Genomic DNA, 22,655 nt, shown 5'->3' with positions numbered 1-22,655 from the left:
ATGGTGGTACATGCTTTTAATCCCGGCACTTGGGAGATGAAGGTAAGTGGACTTTTCTGAGTTTGAAACCAGTCAGGTCTGCATAGTTGGAATTCCAGGCTAGCCAGAGCTACATGGCGAAACTGTCAAGAAACAAAGGACAAGGGTAAATTACAGAGGATTTTTAGGAGATGGCATTGTTAGGACTCAACTGTTGGTTGGACTGGAAGATGAATGGCAGAAGGAAACCAAGATTTTTGTCATTAAGATAGGATACCAACTGACACTAGGAGGCAGGCGTAGGTGGATCTCTACAAGTTCAAGGACAGCCTGATCTACAGAGTGAGTTCCCAGACAGCCACGGATAACAGAGAAATCCTGTACTGAAAAACAAGCAAGACAGAAACAAAGCTTGTGTGGTGGTAGCGTCAGAATCCGAGTGGAGCTGGTCAGGATGATCAGGGACATACAGCTTGCCATCTTCCCCAAAATGCTGGGCATGTCGCTTTTCTTGCTCGAGGTTCTCTATCACTCTGTAGCAGTCAACAATCCTAACAAGCAAGAATGAAAGTAGCACCTTCTCTGCCCCATGGTTCCTAGACATAGTCTGAGGCAAGATGAAGGATGTGAGGGGCCTTTACACTTCATCTTTCCTACTCATGACAGCATACAAGGCAACTATACCTGGATTTTTCCAAGCAACTTTTATTTCCTACAGGCTTGCTTAACCCTATGGAACAAGAAACTGCCACTGAATAGGGCCCAGTAAAGGAGCTGCTTTCTCTTCTACTCGCTCCCCCAATACAAAATTACAGGTATATATTTTTTGTGGTCCCCCCAAACAACAAAAACAAGAATACCAAGAAGAGGAAGTAAAGTTAATGGGAAGTAGTGAAGATATGATTAATTCAGGTGTGTGTGTGTGTGGTGTTTAAAGACATTTGTTTAAAGATTTACTAATGTATATATTTGTTTATTATGTATACAGAGCTCTGCCTGCATGTGTGCCTGCATGCCAGAAGAGGACACCAGATGTTATTCTAGATGGTTGTGAGCCACCATGTGGTTGCTGGGAATTGATCTCAAGACCTCTGGTAGAGCAGGCAGTGTGCTCTTAACCTCTGAGCCATCTCTCCAGCCCCATCTGTATGTGTGTTAAAGACAAGGTCTCTCTTTCCACATAGCTCTGGCTGTCTTGGATATCACTATGTGGTATCAGATTGGTCTCAAACTCGGAGATCCACCTGCCTCTGCCTCCCAATGGTGGATTAAAGGTGTACCATTACCCCTGGCTGTTACTTACATTTTAATATTAAGTAAACCCTGTGAGAGTCTGAGAAACAATGGGCAGTTTATCTTACAGGTCTAAAGCCTAAGATTTCTTGCAAAGATACAGATTTGGGAACAATAAAGTTGTATTCAATATAAATGCAGTTATCCAACCAAGGATAGCATTGTAAGAGTTGAGATTGAGGAAGGAACCATGAGCAGTGAGTGTCTGTTCTTCCAGAGGTCTGAGTTCAATTCCTGGCAACCACATGGTGGCTCACAACCATCCATAATGTGATCTGATGCCCTCTTCTGGCCTGTAGGTGTACATATGTAAAATAAAATAAACTTAAAAACACACACACAAAAACCCAGCTGAGCATGGTGGTGCACACCTGTAATCCCAGCACTTAGGAGGCAGAGGCTGGCAAATCTCAGTGAATTTGAGGCCAGCCTGGATTATAAAGTGAGTCCAGGACAGCCAGGGCTACAAGAGAAACCCTGTCTAAAAAAACCAAACCCAATCCCAACCCCCCCCCCCAAAAAAAAAAACCAACCAGAAAAAAGCTTAACCAGGTGCGGTGGCACACACCTTTAATCCCAGTGCTCAGGAAGAAGAGGCAGGTAGATCTTTGAGTTGAAATCCAGCCCAGTCTACAGTGTGAGTTCCAAGACAGCCAGGACTATACAAAACAAAAATATTACTTCTGGAACATTTTCCATTTCCAGCCTACTGAGACTTACCTCAGACCCAACAGTCCAAAGCAGCAACACTCAAGAGTTTGAATCCGTAACTACTTCCACTATACTTTGTTGTCTTCCCAAAGTTAGCATAACATTACAATGGATCCATGAAAAACATTCTTAGGGCCGGTGAGATGGTTTAGGCCATTATGGTGCTTGCAACCTCATGATACAAACCTGAAGAACTGAGTCCTATACCCAGAACACACATAAAAGTGGAAGAGCTGGAGAGCTGGCTCAGAGGTTAAGAGTTCAGTTCCCAGAAACCACATGGTGGTGGCTCATAACCATCTACAATGAGATCTTGTGCCCTCTTCTGGCCTGCAGGCAGAACACCCTTTGTTGTTGTTTTTCGAGACAAGGTTTCTCTGTGTAGTCCTGGCCTCAGTTTGTAGATAGACCAGGCCGGGCTCGAACTCACAGCGATTCAACTGCCTCTACCACGACCTGCTTATGAACCTTATGATATATGACTCTTTGAAAAGATTGCACAATGTGACAGGTTTGCGACCCACAGGTTGAGAACCTTTGTTCTATGGCCCATGAAAGCTAGCAAGATTTGGATGTCCGAATCTCACATCCGATAGGAATGCTCTGGAAGTTGTAAAGTGCACACATGAATAAAGGACCAGACTTTTCTGAAACATTTTTGGTTTTTTTGGGGGTGGGGTGGGGGTGGGAGGAGTATGGGAGGAGTTGACACAGAGAAACCCTGTCTCAGAAACAGGCGCCCCCCCACCAAAAAAAAAAAAAAAAGATCACATCGTTTGGTTGGCTGGCCTTAAACTGCACCAGGGTGAACTTAAATTTAGATACCCAAACTTCGAATCCTACCCAGATCTAGCCAATGGACAGGACATTCTTCACAGTTGAGTGGAGAGTGGGGTCTGACTTTCACACCAACTCTGGTGCCCCATATTTGACCACGTCCCCTGGATGGGGAGGCCTGGTGGCACTCAGAGGAAGGATAGCAGGCTACCAAGAAGAGACTTGATACCCTATGAGCATATACAAGGGGAGGAAATCCCCCTCAGTCACAGTCATAGAGGAGGGGAGTAAGGGGAAAATGGGAGAGAGGGAGGAATGGGAGGATACAAGGGATGGGAAAACAATTGAGATGTAATATGAATAAATTAATAAAAAATATTTTTAAAAAAGAAACATAAGGAAACAAAAAAAATTAGATACCCGTCTGCCTCTTTCTCCTGAGTGCTGAGATTAGTGGTGCGCACCCTTAATCACTCTGCCAATCTGTTTTTGTTTTTTGAAGTTCATATTGTTGTGCGGCATGTATATGGGTGTTAAGGTGCACGTGTGAAAGAACAACTGTGCGCAGTCGGTTCTAGATTCCAGGGATCACGCTGGTCCCTGGGTTCGTCTGTCACCCTCTATCAGTTTTCCACAGGTGACTAAAGATACATATTGCACGACTTCTGTTCGTGGAAAAATGTGGCGGTAATCCCAGACTTGGGAAGTGAAGGCAGCAGGGTCAGGTTCAACATCGCACTAGAGTTGTAGCCGGCTAGGCGTGTTTATCTCACAGGGCCGGTAGGTAGGAATCTAGCTATAGTTAGAATAGGAAGCGCATACCCACTCTGCACGCGCACTCACCTCTTCTGAGCAAAACAGCGCGAGCTGCAGCCTCCCCGCAGCACGCTGCTTCCGCCGGATGCGCTCCGTAACGGAAGTGATGAAATAGGCCCGGCGGAGAGGCGGTCCACTTTCTCTCTCTCTCCTTTGCACGCGGTTGAGGAAGCCGGTAGGCCTGAGCAGCTCGATCTGAATAATGCCGGGAAAGCTCCGCAGTGAGTCCAGGTTGGCATCAGACGCAGCCGAGGAGAGCATGGGGACTCTGCCGAAGCCAAGCGAGAAGGTGAGACTGGGGCCCCGGGGCGCGGCGGTCCGGGAGCGCGTGGCCCTCTGCTCCGCGGGCCCCTGTGACACGCCGAGCCGCCTGGCCCGGCTTGAGAGTGCGGAAGAGGTTTGCGGATCCCGTCACAGTGGGCACTGGAGCCGCAAAAAGCATGGCCTGACATTTGCGCACATGGGCGGCATCTGCAGTGACAAGGTTCCCACCTTAAAAAACAAAACCAAACCTAGAAAACGAGGTCCTCTTAGTATTTATAGCTCAGACGGATGTGTGGAATTGAAGTTAGGCTAAGGGAACACCCTATTATATAAAAGATCAGTGTGAGCACTTTTTTGGGGGGGAGCACAGGGTTTCTCTGTGTAGCCTTGGCTGCCCTGGACTCACTTTGTAGATCAGGCTGGCCTCGCACTCACAGCGATCCACCTGCCTCTGCCTCCCGAGTGCTGGGATTAACGGCGTGCGCCACCTTGCCCAGCTTGTGTGAGCACTTTTAAAATCGCCTTGTCCCTTCTTAATTCCTTGGATGAAAAGACCTAACTTGTGACAGTCTCTAATGATCAAAGTAGCAGGGAGCGAAAGCTCTCATCTCCTGTGTTTTACGACTTCGTTGAGATTTTTGCTGTCCTGGGGGCTTTTAGAAAGTAAGAGCCTTTCAAAAAACGGCAATATTATTTGGGTTAGGTGGGAACCGCAGAGAGCACAGCGTTCCCGGTTTTCATCCGCGTGTTCAGCTGTGGGACGCTGAAGTCAGAAAAGAGGGACCTGACTACTGTTTTATGTTCCGATCTCGACTTCCTGGCTATTTTTCACATGTAACAGGTGTTCGTGGGGCGAAGAGATTATCCGGAATTTATTATTTCAAAGATGTTTTTTGTGGTACCAGAGACCAAACCTTGGTCAGCTGGCTCACGGCTCACGTGCTGGCAGGTGCTGGACCACTAATTGGTACCAGTTTTAAGTAATGTGAGCTATATGCTTAAGTAAAGTATTACATATGAGAATGATAGCTATGGTGTCTTTAGGTGAATCCATTTTGTCCTTTGAAGCACAAATTTCGAGTGCTTTACCATATAGAAATTGAGGGAGGGATGACAAACCTGCTTTTGAGATCATCTGTCTGAGGACATATAAAGCTCTGTTTCTCTTATAGTTAACTTTGGACACTGCTTGGCCACTGTTAGTGTGTGTATACCTGTGTGGGGATGGATCTGCTTGCCGCTGCATGTGTGGAAGCCAGAAGTCAATGTTGCATGGGCTTCTTTATCACTTGCCACTCTTTTTTTGTGTGTTGGGGGGGGAGGATTTGGGGGTAGGGTTAACGACAAGGTTTCTCCATGTAGCCCTGGGGCTATCCTGGAACTCTCTCTGTAAACAAGACTGGGTACAAACTCAGAGACCCACCTGCCTCTACCTTGCAAGTGCTGGGATTAAAGGTGTGTGCCACCACCAAAGGGGCTTGCCACTCTGTTTCTGTTTGGGACACAGTTTCTCTCTGAATCTGGACCCCTAATTTACCGGAGCTGACTAGCTCCCCGCTCCATTGGAGGGCAACAGCATGCTCCACCACAGTCAGCTCAGGTCCTCATGCCTGCAGGGTAAGCGTTTTGCCCCTTGGAGCTCTTGGTCATCTTTGTAGTATGCAGTTTAGAGCCTTGCGGGATTCCTTAAAATCTCTTATAGGAAAATTCAGTTTTATAACGGTTGGCCAGTATAAACTGAAGAGTTACTTAGAATTCTTTTATTCCCCCATGTTACTATGTCTATTGGTGTATAATTCTTTCCATTTAACTAAGAGATGGTACTAAGCCAGATGTAGTAGCACACACCTTTAATCCTGGTACTTTAATCCAAAGATGCAGAGGCAAGCATGTCTCTGAGTTTGACGTCAGCCTGCTCTATAGAGCAAGTTCTCAGGACAGCCAGAGCTATATAGTGAGACCCTGTCTCTAAAAATTATAATTACATCATTGCTTCCCTTCCCTTTCTTCCCTCCAGGCCCTTCCATGTAACCCCCACCTTGCTTGCTTTCAACTTCATGCTAGCTATGTGTGTATAATTTCAGGGTTGATTTTTAATTTATATAGTTGAATTGTCCAGAGCTGTGTTCTTCATAACTGTAAATAGTCCTCAAATGATCCAGAATCGACGGATCTTATACAAGTATAGCAGCCTTGTTCAGTGCTTGTGTCTTTATTAATTTCTAGAAAACTAAAAAAGAGAAGCCCAAATCAAAGACCAAAGAAGCCACCGAAGGAATGGAAGAGGCTGTCTCCTCCAAAGCTAAAGCAGTTAAAAAGAAAGAGCCATCTGAAGATGACGTGGATCCCCCTAAATCCAAGAAGGCCAAGAAGCCGGAGGAGGCACCGCAAGATGGCGTTGCTTCTAAAGCCAAAACCTCCAAGAAGAAAAGGGAGCCCCTCGAGAAGAAGGCAGCCTCTGCTAACACCAAAGAAAGCAAGTCCGAGGAGCCTTCTGAAGAAGAGGCTGACTCTCCTAAGCCCAAGAAGACGAAGAAAGGGAAGGAAGCAAATGGAGATGCTGGGGAGAAAAGCCCCAAGCTGAAGAATGGGTTCTCTCATTCGGAATCTAATGCCAACTCCAGTGAAGCTCTGGGTGAAGAAAGTAGTAGTGAGACAGAAAAGGTAAGGCTGAGCTTCCCTTCTGTTTTTTCATATTATGGGGTGTGTATGCGTAAACAGCACTTGGAGGCGATCGTTTTCTCCGTGCACTGTGTGGGTCCTGGGGGTTGAACTTGGATTGTCAGGCTTGAGGGTGAGCTGTCCCGCCAGCTGACAAAGTTGTATAGAGAGGTAGGCTGTGTTTGATTGCTACAGAGAAATGTGTGATTAGTACACATAATTGTAAACATTTTAAAATTGTTTGGGTAGTGGAGGTTGAACCCATACATGTTATTTTAATGGGAGAAGGAAATTTGATGTCAGCCCCTCTCTGGGGTGGGTAGCAAGCTACAAGGTACAGAGTTATATCCCCACCCTGTCAATCTATCCCCCCGGATGGTTTCTCTGTGTAGCCCTGGCTGTCCTGAAACTCACTCCATAGACCAGACTGGTCTTGGACCCAGAGATTTGCCTGCCTCTGCCTCCCAGGGGTGGGATTAAAGGTGTGCATCACCACTGCATGGCAGAGTTATTCTTTTAGAGGACTTGGGCTCAATTCCCAGTACTCATCGGTTCACATTTGTATATAACTCCAGTCCTAGCAAGGTCTGACTGACATCTGGTCTCCACAGGCACCAGCATACATGTGGTGCACAGCCATGCAGATAAAACACCCATACATAAATAAATAAACAAAAGCTGTATCCCATCATGTTAAGACACTGTTTACAGATGAGCTGGTATGCTGAAGTTCAGGGGAAGCCTTGCTCCACTTGCCAAGTCTGAAAGCAGCTGAAAAGTTACATCTGCTTCACTTGGTCCCAGGAATTTTGATTCCATTAAACCACCAAAATAAGGTGTGCAAACTATATGACTTTTTTTTTTCTTGGCCATTGAATTACTTAATGTTAAACAAGACTAAAAGTCCACTCTGACACAGATTTTGTAATTGTCCACAAACTTAAGAAAAACAGCCCTGGTTGGGTGTATTAGTGCACGCCTGTAATCCTAGTACCATGGCGGCTGAGGAAGGAAAATTCGGAGGTCCAGGCCAGCCTGGGCTCCACAGTGAAACCAGTCTCAAGAAAGGAAAAGGTTCGTGGTCAGATTTTACTTTTTTTTTTTTCCCCCCCTGACTGAAAAGTATCCAGAGAATTGGAAATTTTACCCTGAAGGAAAACACTTCCTAGAATTTGAACTTCTTGGTAAACTACCAAGTACTTCACAGGTAGAGAGGCAGTGGGTTGGTGGTTTCATGTTTCCTTACAGTACATTGTACATACACAACTTGAAAAAGTCAGGCAGAGTGATACCATTGACAGAAGTGTATTCTGCCTTCTCCATTCCTATATGAGCACTCTCCTACTTAAAATGTTAAGTGTATTTAATAGTTATATGATGCATGTAACATAAATGTTTAGAAATTGATTTCTTCATTCCTTTTCTAGTAAATGTTTGAATTACATTTTTAAGTTTATTTTATTTTTATGTGTATGGATATTTTCCTTGAATGTGCATATGTGGGCCTTGTTTAGGCCTGGTGCCCACAGGGGCCTTGGGTCCCCTGGAACTGGAGTTATGGATGGTTGTGAGCCACCATGTGGGTGTTCAGAATCAAACCTGGAACTTCTGCAAGAGTAACAAATGTTCTTTACTACTGAGCCACCTCCCCAAACATTTGGTTTTTCTTCTTAAACTTAAGCTATATTAATACTTTATGGTAACCATTCGTTCTCACTTAAAAAAAAAAAGTTGATGTGTTTTTACCTGCATGTACTGGTATGCATGTACACCATGTGTGTGCACACCTATTGCTCATTTGAATCAAGAGTCTCGGAAGTTACACATGAAATTGAACCTGGGTCCTTCCTCTACAAGAACTCAGGTCCGCCTGTCTCTGCTTCCCAAGTGCTGGGATGAAAGTGTGTACTGCCTGGCTTATTGCTTTTCTTATCCCCCCCCCCCCTTTCTTTTTCTTTTTCCTTCAATGATGAGATCTCACTGTGATTCCTGAAACTAGGTAAACTCGTGGGGATTTGCCTATACTGCTTCTCAAATGCTAAGAATTAAGGCACATGCCAGGCCGCTTTATTAGGCATCAAGGCAGGTTGGGGCAGGGTCTTCCTGTGTATATTTCAGATTGGCCTTGAACTCGCTGTACAGCACACAGAACACACAGGTGTGTATCTAGAGGTCAGAGAAAACTTTCAGAAATTGTTCCTTTTCCCACGGTGGAGTCTGAAGATTGAACTCAGTTGTCAGGTTTGGACAGCAAAGGCTTTTACCTACTGAGCCATCTTACCAGCCCCTCTCTGATTGGTTCGTTTGTTTGTTTGTTTTAAGTTTTCTTTCTTTTTTAAAAAAAATGTATTTACCTTTATTTTATGTGCATTGGTGTTTCGCCTGCATATGTGTCTGTGTGAGAGTGTCAGGTCTTTAGAGTTACAGACAGTTGTGAGCTGCCATGTGGGTGCTGGAATTTGAACCAGGGTCCTTTGGAAGAGCAATCGGTGCCCTTAACCACTGAGCCATCTCTCCAGCCCACTCTGATTCGTTCTTAAACTGATGTGTTTAGATGGGCTCTTTTGTCTTAAAGTTTTTGTGGATGGCTGGTACATATATCATGGCATGTGTGTGGAGCTTGGACAACTTGTGGCGTTGGTTCCCTGGAAACCCTGAGGGTTCTGCTGATCAGATGCAGTCATCAGGCTGTGGCGGCAAGTGCCTCTACCCCGGAACTGTTCTCTTTCTCCAGAGGCTTCCTGCATTCCCTTGCACCTAGATTAACGATTTCTGTGGTCTTTTGTTTTGATAGGAAATACCCTTGGAGCAGAAAGAAGGAGCTTTCTCTAATTTTCCCATATCTGAAGAGACTGTCAAGCTTCTGAAAGGTGAGGTTCCAGAGCATCATAACTTGAACTCTGTGTGGTGCATGGAGACCGATTCTTACTGTAGGCATCAATGCTACAGAGGAGCAGACCTGTGCATTACAGATCAGGCTGTACTGTTGCTCATTCGGAAGTATGGTGATTGATACACTTCTGCTGTGGTCTCTGTCGTCCTCTCCCACCTGAGGTTAATGTCACCAGGATGCCTTGGGTCCTGTGGTCTGTGTGAACGAGCTGAGGAGGTCCAGGTTCTTCCCCGGCACAGCACGGTGTGGAACACAGAGCCTCCTGGACTCTTAGGTTCACATGAGCTTCACAAGTAACAACCACACTATTGCAATGATAATTAGGTTATTAACAATAATTTTCAGTCAGGAGGATTATTCATTGACCCTGACTTTGTAGGTGTTTGTGAAAAGGTAGAATTCCCGAGGCAGGCGGATCTCCGTGAGTTCAAGGCCAGCCTGATCTACAAAGCAAGTCCAGGACAGCTAAGGCTACACAGAGAACCCCTGTCTCGAAAAAACCAAAACAAAAAAGGGGTGGGGTGGGGGAGGTAGAGTTCCCTACCTCTGTAGGATCACAGGTATGAGTGTGTTTCAGGTGGGGTTGGCGTTTTACAAAACCTCTTTGATCCCTAACACAAAATAAAACAAAAAGCAATGGTAATTGAAATGAGTGATTTGTTCACAGCTCGTGGAGTGAACTTCCTGTTTCCTGTACAAGCCAAGACATTCCACCACGTGTACAGTGGGAAAGACGTAATTGCCCAGGCGCGCACAGGAACTGGGAAGACATTCTCCTTTGCCATCCCTCTGATTGAGAAGCTTCAAGGTGGGCTACAAGACAGGAAGAGAGGCCGAGCCCCTCAGGTAACTATCTTGAGCTCATCACAGGCTCAAGGCCAGCTCCCGTAAGGCCGTGTGGGCTTGGTTTGCACATGCTGCTTACCTCCAAGGTCCGTGTGGCCCTGAATTTATCTGACCGTGGGCTGGGGTGATTGTTCTCGCTTGTGGGTATCAGCTCTGTGTGTTCATTGCTGTAAGCTGCCCTGTGGGTGTTACCCTTACTTACTAATGTGCACATTCCCTTTAAAATGTTGGTGTACACCAGCCGTGGTGGTGCACGCTTTTAATCCCACTACTCAGGAGGTAGAGGCAGCCTGGTCTATAAAGCAAGTCCAGGATGGCCACGGCTAACACAGAGAAGCCCTGTCTTGAAAAACCAAAAAAAGAAAAAAAAAAGTTGGTGTGCATGGGGCTCATAGACTTGATCCTGGGCATTTATTTATTTATGTGGAGTTGGCTGATCTGTAGCTCACTGACACCTACTTGCCTTTGCCTCTGTGCTGACACTGTAAAGCGTGTACTACCACAACTGGCTTCTGCATCGTTGTTTTTGCTATTACCCAGAATGAACCCAGTGAGTGCAGAAGACCCTGTCAACAAGTGTTGGGCTCTGCCCTCTGTAGTTTAGTCCAAGCGTGGCCTCCATTGGCCCACGGACTTCAATCATTGACTCTTTAATGTCTGCCCAAAAAAGATTGTTGAGAATTAAGTCAGAAAAATGAGTAGAAAGTACTTTGTAGCGCATAAGGCGCCAGGGAAAACTGGAGCATCAGTTAACGTCAGTGTGGCTCCTCTAGGTCATTTTCCTGGAACTCTGTAGTTCTCCACCTAGTTCTCCGGAGTAGTGAGCATCTGGACACCTGCTTGTAAGGGGTGTGATCACAGGCTCTTAGAACTGCCTGGGCTGTATGAGTGTTCCTGTGATTTTATATAGTGCGTGATGGTTACTGTGGAGCACGTGATAAGTGTTTCACTATGTCAAGGTGAGTAGGCTGATGGGCATTGTGAGTTCTTCAGTGGCTGAGAAACAGGTACTGCCCAGCATGCTGAGAGTCTGTGCTTCTCTCTTTCAGGTTCTGGTTCTTGCCCCTACAAGAGAACTAGCAAATCAAGTGAGCAAAGACTTCAGTGACATCACAAAAAGGCTGTCAGTGGCTTGTTTTTATGGTGGAACTCCCTATGGTGGACAAAGTAAGTAAAGCGCGCCACATTCTGGGTGCCTCCTCATCTTGGAGACTATCTTCATCACATTTTCAGGGTTTCTCTCTTGCCTGTTGTGTAAGGATGGGGAAGAGCAGGGTCCTGGCTGACTTTTTTCTATTTGTAAAGTTGTATTAAATAATATAAAGTGAACTGGAGAAGTAGCTCAGAGGCCAAGAACACTGGCTGCTCTTCCAGAGGTCCTGAGCTCAATTCCCAGCAACCTCATGGTACCTCATAACCATCTGTAATGAGATCTGATGCCCTCTTCTGATATGCAGATGTACATGCAGACAGAACACTGTATACATAATAAGTAAAAAATTAAAAAATAATAATACAGATTGCCTAGTATAATCCCTAACTATAGTGGCAACACAGTTTAAAAGAAAAAAGGCCTTCTTATTGCCTCTAGATTAGGCACAGTGAGTTAGTACCACGTTCCCAGTGTCTGTACCTCATTAGAGTGTTTGACCTTTTACACCCAGTCACTCTACAGAAGTTTCTTATTTCTTAGCCATACATAATGAGTGACATATTTGTTAAGGCAGGAAAAACAGTTGACTTCAAGAGCATTCTGAAAGAGCCAGGCATGGTGATGCATACCATTAGTCCCAGCACTCAGGGAGGTAGAGGCAGGTGGGTCTCTGTGAGATTGAAGCCAGCCTGGTCTACCAAATGTCCAGGACAGCCAAGACTATACAGAGAAATCCCGACTCAAACACACACACACACACACAGACACACACACACATTCCCCCCCCCCCAAAAAGAGCATTCTGAACTTAATATTGGTACCATGTCTCAAAACAAGATAAAATAATGTTTCTTTTTGTCTTAAGATTATAGATCTGTGAAATCTAGACATTGTCCTGGTGTGTTAGTACACTGGCCCTGTGTTTCCCATGTGCTCTCCCACTGAAGTGGATGCAGCTTCATTCAGTGTTGTTACTGTCATTACTTACAGCATATTACTTTGTAGCTGTCTAGTAATAGTTTAGGCTGAGTGTATTTAGGTGGATATTCCATGCTGATAAAAGGAATTTTAAAGCAAGGCAACTCTTTCTGTTGATGTTTTATAGTTGAACGAATGCGGAATGGGATTGATATCCTGGTTGGGACCCCAGGTCGTATTAAAGACCACCTGCAGAACGGCAAGCTAGACCTCACCAAACTTAAACATGTTGTCCTGGATGAAGTTGACCAGATGTTGGATATGGGTTTTGCTGAGCAAGTGGAAGAAATTTTATGTGTGGCATATAAGAAAGGTGAGCCCCAAATTTAAGAAGCAGATCGAAGGTTTGTGGGGAAATTGTCTTCCAGGAGATAAGTAAGGACACTTACTTGGGAAAACATGGGATTTTTATTTATTTTTGTTTTTTTGAGACAGGGTTTCTCTGTGTAGCCCTGGCTGTCCTGGAACTTGCTATGTAGACCAGGCTGGCTTCGAACTTAGAGATCCACCTGCTTTTGCCTCCCAAGTCCTGGAATTAAAAGTGCACACCACCGTCCACCTACCTCAAACTTGGAATTAAAAAAGTTTTTGTTTTAACTTGGAAATCGAAAGAAGATTTGTTATATAATAGATGAAAACTTGGGTAAATAAAAGAAAAACGTGCTATTCTGCCAGCCAGCAGCCTTCAGTGTATTTATCCCTGGTGTGTGTGCACTAAGTATAAGTTACCTGTTAGGATTTGAACTCCCTTGAGTGATTTGCTCTACCATCTGCCTCTTTCCACCTTTATCCCTCTAGAGGGTTCTGCAGTAGCTGGAGCTGTTGTGCAATGCTTGTCTCCTACTGACTTGGCTTACAGTGCACTGAGCTGGGTCTGTCAGCTTGCACTCTTCGGTGCTTTGAGAACTTTGAGAAGAATAGTACTTCTAAGCCCAGATAAGCAGATACATTGGGGATCTTTTGTAGATGTAGAGGATTGAACTGAAAGCTTTTTCATGGCCTACTTAGAGGTCCATGCTGCTGGTACCTGGACTTCCAGGATTGGTCGGCCTCCTTCATGGGGCAGATTTCCTGTGTGGGACAGAGCAAAGGCTAGAAAATAGATGGATTCCACACACTTGCATCATTTAGGAATTCTTTACTATGACAGATTGTTTCAGTTTTTGTGTGTTGGGAGTTTTTGGCATCTTTTTATTTTTGTGTCTTCGATGCATGGCTAACGGACAGCAGTTGGTGGTAACGGTGGTGCACCAGGAGGTCAGGTGAGGTGGGGTGCTGTGGATGCAGGCTTGCGTGGATTATTCACACTGGCTTCTTTTTCCCCCAAGATTCTGAAGACAACCCCCAAACATTGCTTTTCTCTGCAACTTGCCCTCATTGGGTATTTAATGTTGCTAAGAAATACATGAAATCTACATACGAACAGGTGGACCTGATTGGTAAAAAGACTCAGAAAGCAGCCATAACTGTGGAGGTAAATGATTCATTTAGTTGCCGGAATTAGTATTAAATTTCCTGTTTGGTGGTTTTAAGAATAGCAAATACAAACTCTTTCCAGACAAATACTAAGTCCCTATGCAGAACCAAATAAATACATATTTCTCTTTTATGTATGGTATCTGTGCTTTCAAGATTTCACCATCTAGTAGCCTGATTGCAGAGTCATTTGATAAACAAATATAGCCACTAGAGGGCAGCAGAGCAAACTGAAGCATCATCTTGAATCTGTTTCATCTTAGGCTCCGGTACCTAGATGAATTCATTTCACCCAAGAGCAGGCCTGAACAGTAGTTGTTACAGGTTATATTTTAAGTGGATGAAGGGACTCTTGTTCGTTATTGGTTTCCCACAGGAGTTTGGAAAATAGTGTCCTGATTATAGTAGAATGTAGACACTGGAGAAAGGCCTGGGGATAGACCACATTGCTCTTGAATTTGGTTTATTTAGTTTCCTTCTTTCCCTTTAAGCAGTGGTGGCAGCAGACAGCCATTACAGCCTGCATTTACTTCCTGTCCCAAGACATTAGACTTAAGCATGAAGAAGGGAGCTGTAATGTCCCAGCTGGGCTTTACTAAATGTCTCTTCTGTTAAAAGCACCTGGCGATTAAGTGTCACTGGAGTGAGAGGGCAGCGGTTATTGGGGATGTGATCCGAGTGTACAGCGGTCACCAAGGGCGCACCATCATCTTCTGTGAGACCAAGAAGGATGCCCAGGAGCTGTCACAGAACACATGCATAAAGCAGGTTGGTCCTTCTTGTGCCTGAAGAGGCTGGGTCATCAGTAAATCTTCACCCTGGACTCTACTTCCCTTCTGTTTTTCAATCACCCGGTGGCTTCCGGTTGTGTTAGATTATTATTAGAGAAGCTCCTTTATTGGTCTGGGTTGGTGGTTCACCTGTAAAACTATTTACAGAGTAGGTATAGTCACTTTTGGGTGGTCACACTTTGGAGAGTACAGTTAGAAATGGTTGATATGATAACTGAAGGTTGCAGACAGTTTGAAGATTTTTTTTCCGTGTAAGAAACACATGTAAGGGAGCTGGAGAGATGGCTCAGAGGTTAAAAGCACTGACTGCTCTTCCAGACGTCCTGAGTTCAATTCCTGGCAACCACATGGTGGCTCACAACCATGAGTAATGTGATCGAATGCCCTTTTCTGGCCTGAAGGTGTACACACAAACATACCACTCGTGTACATAAAATAAATAAAAAATTTAAAAAAAAGAAACACATGTAAGAAGTCATCTGTTTCTCACTTTGTAATACTTCCAGGAGTATTCTGAAATTGAGCCCTTTGGGCCTGTTGGGTCTGGAATTCTTACGTCAGTTTATTTCTTTGGCAGGATGCCCAGTCTTTACATGGGGACATTCCACAGAAGCAAAGGGAAATCACCCTGAAAGGTTTCCGAAATGGCAATTTTGGAGTTTTGGTTGCAACCAATGTTGCTGCGCGTGGGTTAGACATCCCTGAGGTTGACCTGGTTGTTCAAAGTTGCCCACCAAAGGTAAGTTTTGTTTTTGTTTTTGGGTTTTTTGTTTGTTTGTTTTGTTTTGTTTTGTTTGGTGTTTTTTTTTTTTTTCGAGACAGAGTTTCTCTGTATAGCCTTGGCTGTCCTAGACTTAGGCATATGTGTTTAGATGTCTGCCCCTACTCCTTTCCTGTTTCTTTTTTCCACCTTCTACCCTCAGTACTTACCCTGCCACCTTCATGGTAGTGTGTTCTAGCAGACTCCCTGTTTTTGATTAAAGCCTTTCATGGGCCCTTTTCTGATTTCCTGGATTCTAGCACAAAGTCAGGATGGATGGCTAGATAGATAGGCTGGCTGGCTGGCTTAGAGAGGAGGGAGGAATTCGGTCTTCTAAGTTGGTTTCTCCATTTCCCTGCAATTTCATCATTTAATTTTTCATGATGTAGTAAAATTCATTGTGCCTATATATTCCTTGTCCATTTATCTTTTGGTTCCTTGTCCTTCTATTGTGAATAGAAACATTCTAACTTTGTGAGCAAATTTTTAAGAAGACTTGAGTGTACTAAAATAAATTTTTGTTTGTTTGTTTTTCAAGGAGTGTTTCTCTGTAGCCCTGGCTGTCCTGGACTCGTTTTGTAGACCAGGCTGGCCTCGAACTCATAGAGATCTGCCTCTCAAGTGCTGGGATTAAAGGCATGTGCCACGATGCCTGGCTACTAAAATAAGTTTTAATACTTTGCTGCAGCCACTTGAAGCTTAAAAACACACACACCCTGAGGATGTTTACACACAGCATAGGGACCACTGTTGGGGAAGGTCTGAGACTCCTAGGCAGTTGGTTTCACTCACTGAGGTCTGCCCAGTTAATCTCTGTTATATCATTCATGCACTTGGTTTCCATAGGATGTGGAATCTTACATTCACCGTTCGGGGCGGACCGGCAGAGCTGGAAGGACAGGGGTTTGCATCTGCTTTTATCAGCACAAAGAAGAGTACCAGTTAGCACAAGTGGAGCAGAAAGCGGTAAAGTGATTTCCTGAGTTGCATTCAACACATGCTAAGATCTGAAGGCAGTGTCAGCCTTTGGGTTCAAAGCTGAAAGCCATTTTCTTTCTGTTCCATGGTAGAAGGCTTGCTAAGTAACTTGCATTTGAAAAAGGTGATACGTTTCTTATATTTGGAAGACAATTTTTAGACAGTAGAGTGACACGACCAGAATTACTTCAGGAGGTTAGAGAGTATTGGGAAGGCATGGTGGGAAGGAGCATTGGAAGAGGAAGGGAGCAGGGTGTGTGGTTCATAGAGCTACAACACTTGAGGGGCAAGAGGATTACTGTGGGTTTGGGACCCTGTCTTTGGGGTAAGGGTAGGGTTGCGAGACTAGCTTTCCTTACAGAATTGATCATTCCTCCTCTCAGAGGAAGCCCCTGCACTTGAGTGGGCTTCACTTGGCAGCTGCCACATAGACTAGAAAGTGGTTTATTTGGTAGTTTTAAGAAAAAAGTTACTTAATCTTGGTAGAGCCATAAAATTGGTTTGTTTTCTTGTAGGGAATTAAATTTAAACGGATAGGTGTTCCTTCTGCAACAGAAATAATAAAAGCCTCCAGCAAAGATGCCATCAGGTATGTTGTCCGCCATCACCTAGGTATGTTTCAGCACTGATTCTTAGACTTCTAAAGTTTCTTTTCTTACTGTTTATAAAGAGTTAATCAAACAGTTGCTTATCATAAAACAGACCACTTGACAGAATAAATATCCTTGTTTCTGCTCATCTCTGCGCCATCCTGTTCTGCAGGGGCGGGAAGCCCTGTCAATAGTTGGGTTTGTGTTGGACAGTTTCAGGATATTTCCTACCTGGTGCCTGGTTAGGTGGGATCACAGAGAACATTCCACATTCACTTATTTTCCTATGTAGTAGAATGAAATCTGATAGAAGCAAGGATTGATCAGCTGCTTTGCATGAAGGTGTTACTGGTATTGGTATTATTGTGTAGAATTATCCTGTAGGCTGAGGGTTTTTAGTTGCTTAGGATTTCTGGCTGTGGTCCCTGTGCATCATAGTCTGGGGGTGAGTAGGATTAACATTGTGAAAACAAATCTGTTTTCCACATACTTCTGAGGGGTGACTTACATGCCCTGCTAGTACATAGTGAGCTCAGAGCGCTTGCAATACAGTTACTGCCATAGGAGTGTGATATGCAGGACAGGGCCCCAGAAGTCAGCAATTTGCACTTAAGTTGAACGGTGAGCAATCTCTTACTGAAGCCCCAGGGCATGGCTAAATATGGCACTCCCAGAATGGTGCCATGGTGCCTTAGGGATCAGGAAATGATTGGGGGTGAAGATGGAAAAGAACCTAAAAGCAGCTTCCCATCACCTTTGTAATTACTGACCTGAGGCTTCACCTTTATGGAGCACTGCATCTGACCAGATGTCGCCTGAAGAGCAGTGGCCAGGAGCAAGGAAGGTGAAGTCTCCCTTGAGCCGTATCTAATAGGGTCATCCAGGGAAGAATGGCAGAGCACCAGTGCTATGGTCAGTCAGTCACCCTTGCAGCTGACCCAGGGTTTCAGGAAGTTGTTTCTACCAGAGAACCCAGTTTGAAAGGGTAATGAGTAGGCAGGGAGTCCATGAGCAAAGAAAGTGCTGTTAGTGTCGTAGTGAGCTTGAGGGCCTTCCCCAAACAGCATTTTCAGGGTTTTGGTTTGCCTTGGTTTGGTTTTTCGAGACAGGGTTTCTCTGTGTAGCCTTGGCTGTTCTGCACTCACTTTGTAGACCAGGCTAGCTTCAAGCTCACAGTGATCTGCCTGCCTCTGCCTCCCGAGTGCAGGGATTAAAGGTGTGTGCCACCACACCTGGCCTCAGGTTGATTTTTTTATTATAGCATGTTTTCCTTTAAGTGGAAGTACAGGGTTGGTGACCAGGAAGAAAAGGCAGATTAGTAATGGTTAGGAGATGTTCTCAAGGGTGGCAGCCCTTTGCCCACCCAGCTCACCCTGCATAGCATACAGATATGGTGATTTGTTATTGCCAAGACAATGACCATTCTCTGGCAAACACTGTGTTCTTAAACCTGCGTGGTGGTGCACGCGGGAGGTAGAAGCAGGCAGGATCGATGTGAGTTTGAGGCCAGCTTGGCCTACAAAGTGAGTCCAGGAGAGCCAAGGATACACAGAGAGACCCTGTCTAGAAAAACCAAAAAAACAAACAAAAGAACCTGATACAGAGCATTTGTTAAACCTTCAGGATATAGGGCTGGAGAGATGGCTCAGGTTAAGAGCACTGGCTGCTCTTCCAGAGGTCCTGAGTTCAATTCCCAGCAACTATATGGTGACTCACAGCCATCTATAACGTCATCTAATGCCCTCTTCCAGCATGCAGGCAGAGTACTGCATAAATAAATAAATAAACAACTTATTTTTAAAGAACATTTCAGGACATAAGACTACATAAGGAACCCTGTGTAGGGCATGGTGCTGCATATCTGGAATCCCAGCAAGAGGATGCCCATGAGGGCAAGGCTGTCCTGCTCTGCATAGCAGGTTCCAGGCAGCCGCAGTAAAACCCTGTCCCAAAGAGCACAATAAAAGCAAATAAATGCACTGTGGATCTCAGTGTGTCTTCTGTCCCAAGAATTCCTGGAACTCACTAAAGCAGCCGACCTTGGACTTCAGATCCCCCTGCCTGCTCCTCCTTGATTTTCTAACGAGCTCACTCTCGCACCACAGGCTGTTGGATTCTGTGCCTCCTACTGCCATTAGCCATTTCAAGCAGTCAGCTGAGAAGCTCATCGAGGAGAAGGGAGCGGTGGAGGCCCTGGCAGCCGCGCTGGCCCACATCTCAGGGGCCACGGCTGTCGATCAGCGCTCCTTGATCAACTCACAAGCGGTGAGTGTTGGTGCTTTATAAAACGGCATAGGCCAAACTAAGAGTTCATTTGAACTTCCTACTTGGCTTCATTTTCTCTAGGAGGTGGGAAGGCACTGGCTGTGTTTACCATTTTCCTAATTAAAAACAACCAGAAAGACCAAAGTAGAGGAGTATTTCCCAGGGGTAGATTGGAAGGAGAAACAACATTGGCTGTTAATGGGTAATAAAGTTTATTTAAAAGTTTTAGGCAGCGCCTGGTAGTGTACACTTTTAATCCCAGTACTTGGGAGGCAGAGGCAGGAAGATCTCTTAAGTTTGAAGACAGCCGGGACACACAGAAAACCTGTCTCAAAAAACTAAAAAAAGGAGGCTGGAGAGACTGCTCAGCAGCTAAGACTGCTTTTCCAGAAGACCTGGGTTCAAATCCCAGCATCCACATAGCAGCTCACAACTGTCTAACTCTAAGATCTGACACCCTCACATAGAAATTTATGCAGGCAAAAACCACTAATGCACAGGAAATAAAGGTAAATAATAAATAAAGGGCCAGTGAGACAGCACAGCAAGTGCTTGTGCTGCTGATTGCTTTTCGAGACTTGGGTTTGTGCTTCTTTCTCCCGGAAGGGCTTTGTGACCATGATCCTGCGTTGCTCAATTGAAATGCCCAACATCAGCTATGCTTGGAAAGAACTTAAGGAGCAGCTGGGCGAGAGCATTGATGCCAAAGTGAAGGGGATGGTCTTCCTCAAAGACAAACTGGTGAGTACACTCCTCAGTGACCTCAGCTTAGCTTGGTGGTTAGCATGGTAACCAGGATGTGTCCTCTCTCTGCCTGGGGCACGCTGTATCTCCGCAGTCTCCACACAGTGCTGGACTCCTGACACCCAGCTGCTTCCCCGCTGTCTGCACGTCCATGCTTTATAATGGGGCTCGGTTCAGTATTTTGAATTCAAATTTGAAACTTAAAATCTTACCACCTAAACTTTTATGATATCAATCTTCCTTTATGGGAAAATGAGAATAAAAGAGGCAGATACGTTATTACCGGAGAAGTAGAAAACCTAGAGCCTGAGATTAGGTGAAGATGCTTATGAGATGGGTAATGCCTGATCACAGAAGCCATGAACCAACTTCCGGAAGCTGAGGGTAAACGTGTTCTGCTTACCAGTGCCACACATCACCCTAGCACCCTTTTCTGCAGCGATGCCTTGGTTGCTTACAGCACCTGCCCCTTCACCGTGTTCTTAAGACTAAGCTGTGACTGTGTGGCAGAGTTCTTGGGACATTGTTCACCTGGTGCATTTTCCCTCTCTCTGATTGCTTACAATGGAAGGCCTCAAAGCCTGTGATCTATCAAGGCAAAGCCTCTCTGCATTCCTGAATGCTTCAGTGTTCCTGGAGTTGTCTGTACATGGAGCAGCCCACAAATGTCAGAGTCCTCTGGCACCTCACTGATACCTAATGCTATGCTGGGTAAATTTCTGGGTGAATAAAGTTTAGCTCAAACTGTGTCATTACTGGAGTAGTTTGCTGTTGGGCACTTCCGTGACTGATACGGAAGGTGCTTATTATCAAAGATCTGACAGTGAACTATAAATCGTTTCTCATGTTTTCACAGAAAACTGAATTATGAAAAACTAGAAATGAGCAATAGAAGATGATTTTCTGTTTTCTTTGTATCATCCTGAATATGGGTTAGCACAGTGTGGGATAGCCGGGAGTGCCTACTCAGGCGGTCGTATACCCTTCTGATCCATGTGGGGCATTTCCCCCTCCTGCCGCGGCTGTCAGGAGTGTGTGTCAGCCGAGCTCTAGAGTTCCAGCTCACTTAGCACCTGCTAGGTTTTTTATGTTTTGCAGTATTGGTGTGTTAGAGGGTTAACTCTTCCTGCTTTGATTTCTAGGGAGTTTGTTTTGATGTCCGCACTGAAGCAGTCACGGAAATACAGGTATATTATTCTAGATTTTATTGTTTGTAGACCCAAATCATACAGTATACATTCTGAAAGTAGAGTGACAGTGGACCACAGAGCAGTCTCCGTTTTATTGTGACCTTGCTTCTGGACCTGCCATGCTCCTTCCTGGAGTTGGGCCCAGCATCTGCCCTGCTTCTCTGTGCCGCATGCCTTCCTGCATGCTTGGTGTTGGTATGTTTCTTAGCACTGTGGCAGGTTATCTGTCTCAGATAGCTGCAGCCAATTTCAAAATGTAGACTGAGGGCTGCCTCTCTCGCCACACAGCTAAGCAGGACCTCTTTCTTAGCACTAGCAGCTTTTTAAGCACCTAGTTACCAACTTGTTCCTTGAAGATAAAGTAAAAATTTTTGTGGCTTCACCAAACTTAATAAAACCATGGAACAAACCTTCTGCCCACAGGAGAAGTGGCACGACTCAAGACGTTGGCAGCTGGCTGTGGCCACGGAGCAGCCGGAGCTGGAAGGACCCCTGGAAGGGTACCGAGGAGGCAGGGGCCAGCGGGATGGTGGACGTGGTGCTTTCAGAGGACAACGGGGTGGAAGCAGGAACTTCAGGGGACAAGGCCAGCGAGGAGGAAATAGAAACTTCCGAGGACAGCGACCAGGAGGTGGGAACAGAGGCCAGAAGCGTAGTTTCAGTAAAGCGTTTGGCCAGTGAGTAGAGCAGGGGGAGACTTGACACTATGGACTCTGGTGCTCTTCCTGCTGTCACAGCCCCTCGGGCTTCCTCTTGATCATTTGCTCACCCACACCCCCACACCCCCATTCCTTGCAGAGAAAATAAAGTCCCTAAGGGATTCCCTAATCTCTGGAAAATCAAATGAGTCAGGGCTGTTTATTTTTGCTTCTCAATCCTTGGCCTCCTGGCCTTCTCAGCAACACATAGAGTCTGCTGAGGTTTGATACTAAGCAATGCTTTTCAAAGGCCATTTCAGACCTAGCTGATTTAATAGTTTGTGCCAGGCTCTGGACGCAGACAGGGTAGATTCGCTCCGTAGTATCTGCACACTCAGTTTCGCATTAGGTGACTTGTGTTCCAGTGAATTCTCCACAGTGTATATACACAAGTCCATTTTCATAGGAACCGGTGTCTTTTAAAGTTCAGTCCCAAGTGTCTGAAGTCTGTAGATCTTTTCATGGGTGATGAGACTGGATACATGATATTTAAGTGCTTGTGCCCTACTTTTGGAAGATTAATTTACCAAGAAGTAATTAAGGGAAGATGGGGCTCAGGTGGCTCTGCTGAAGAGTGTTTGAGAACACAGAAGTGGTCTTTATCTTCACAAGTGATGAGGCAGGAGGAAGCATGCTTTGAGTGGTGACCACTTCATGAGTCGTGACTCTTTTAAAGGGACTATCTACTAGGGGGCAGAATGGGACAGTGTTCTCAGTGGCCTAGATCTTAAGCCACAACTGAAGATCTCTTACTGTTAAGCTGCTTCTCCATTGAAAAGTTATCACCCTTAG

General features: G+C 45.2%; 2 protein-coding genes across 2 annotated transcripts; both read left to right on the top strand.

Annotated features, from left to right (window-relative positions):
• The first annotated feature begins 433 nt into the window (after positions 1-433).
• On the top strand, positions 434-547 carry LOC127195640 (dolichyl-diphosphooligosaccharide--protein glycosyltransferase subunit 4-like). The gene has a single exon (XM_051153142.1). The coding sequence runs from the start codon at positions 434-436 to the stop codon at positions 545-547; it is 114 nt and encodes a 37-aa protein (XP_051009099.1).
• A 3,138-nt stretch (positions 548-3,685) lies between these two features.
• Ddx21 (DExD-box helicase 21) lies at positions 3,686-22,337 on the top strand. Its single transcript, XM_051153143.1, has 15 exons — positions 3,686-3,865; positions 6,067-6,504; positions 9,296-9,371; positions 10,062-10,240; positions 11,290-11,407; positions 12,499-12,684; positions 13,700-13,845; positions 14,466-14,615; positions 15,216-15,377; positions 16,245-16,364; positions 16,892-16,965; positions 19,072-19,231; positions 19,838-19,972; positions 21,118-21,162; positions 21,589-22,337. The coding sequence occupies exons 1-15, from the start codon at positions 3,779-3,781 to the stop codon at positions 21,844-21,846; spliced, it is 2,334 nt and encodes a 777-aa protein (XP_051009100.1). The 5' UTR covers positions 3,686-3,778; the 3' UTR covers positions 21,847-22,337.
• The last annotated feature ends 318 nt before the right edge of the window (positions 22,338-22,655 follow it).

The sequence above is a fragment of the Acomys russatus genome, chromosome 11 (genome assembly GCF_903995435.1).
Source record: "Acomys russatus chromosome 11, mAcoRus1.1, whole genome shotgun sequence".
NCBI lineage: Eukaryota > Metazoa > Chordata > Mammalia > Rodentia > Muridae > Acomys > Acomys russatus.
The sequence above is the reverse complement of the archived record's forward strand: the minus strand, read 5'-3'. Positions and strand labels throughout refer to the sequence as shown.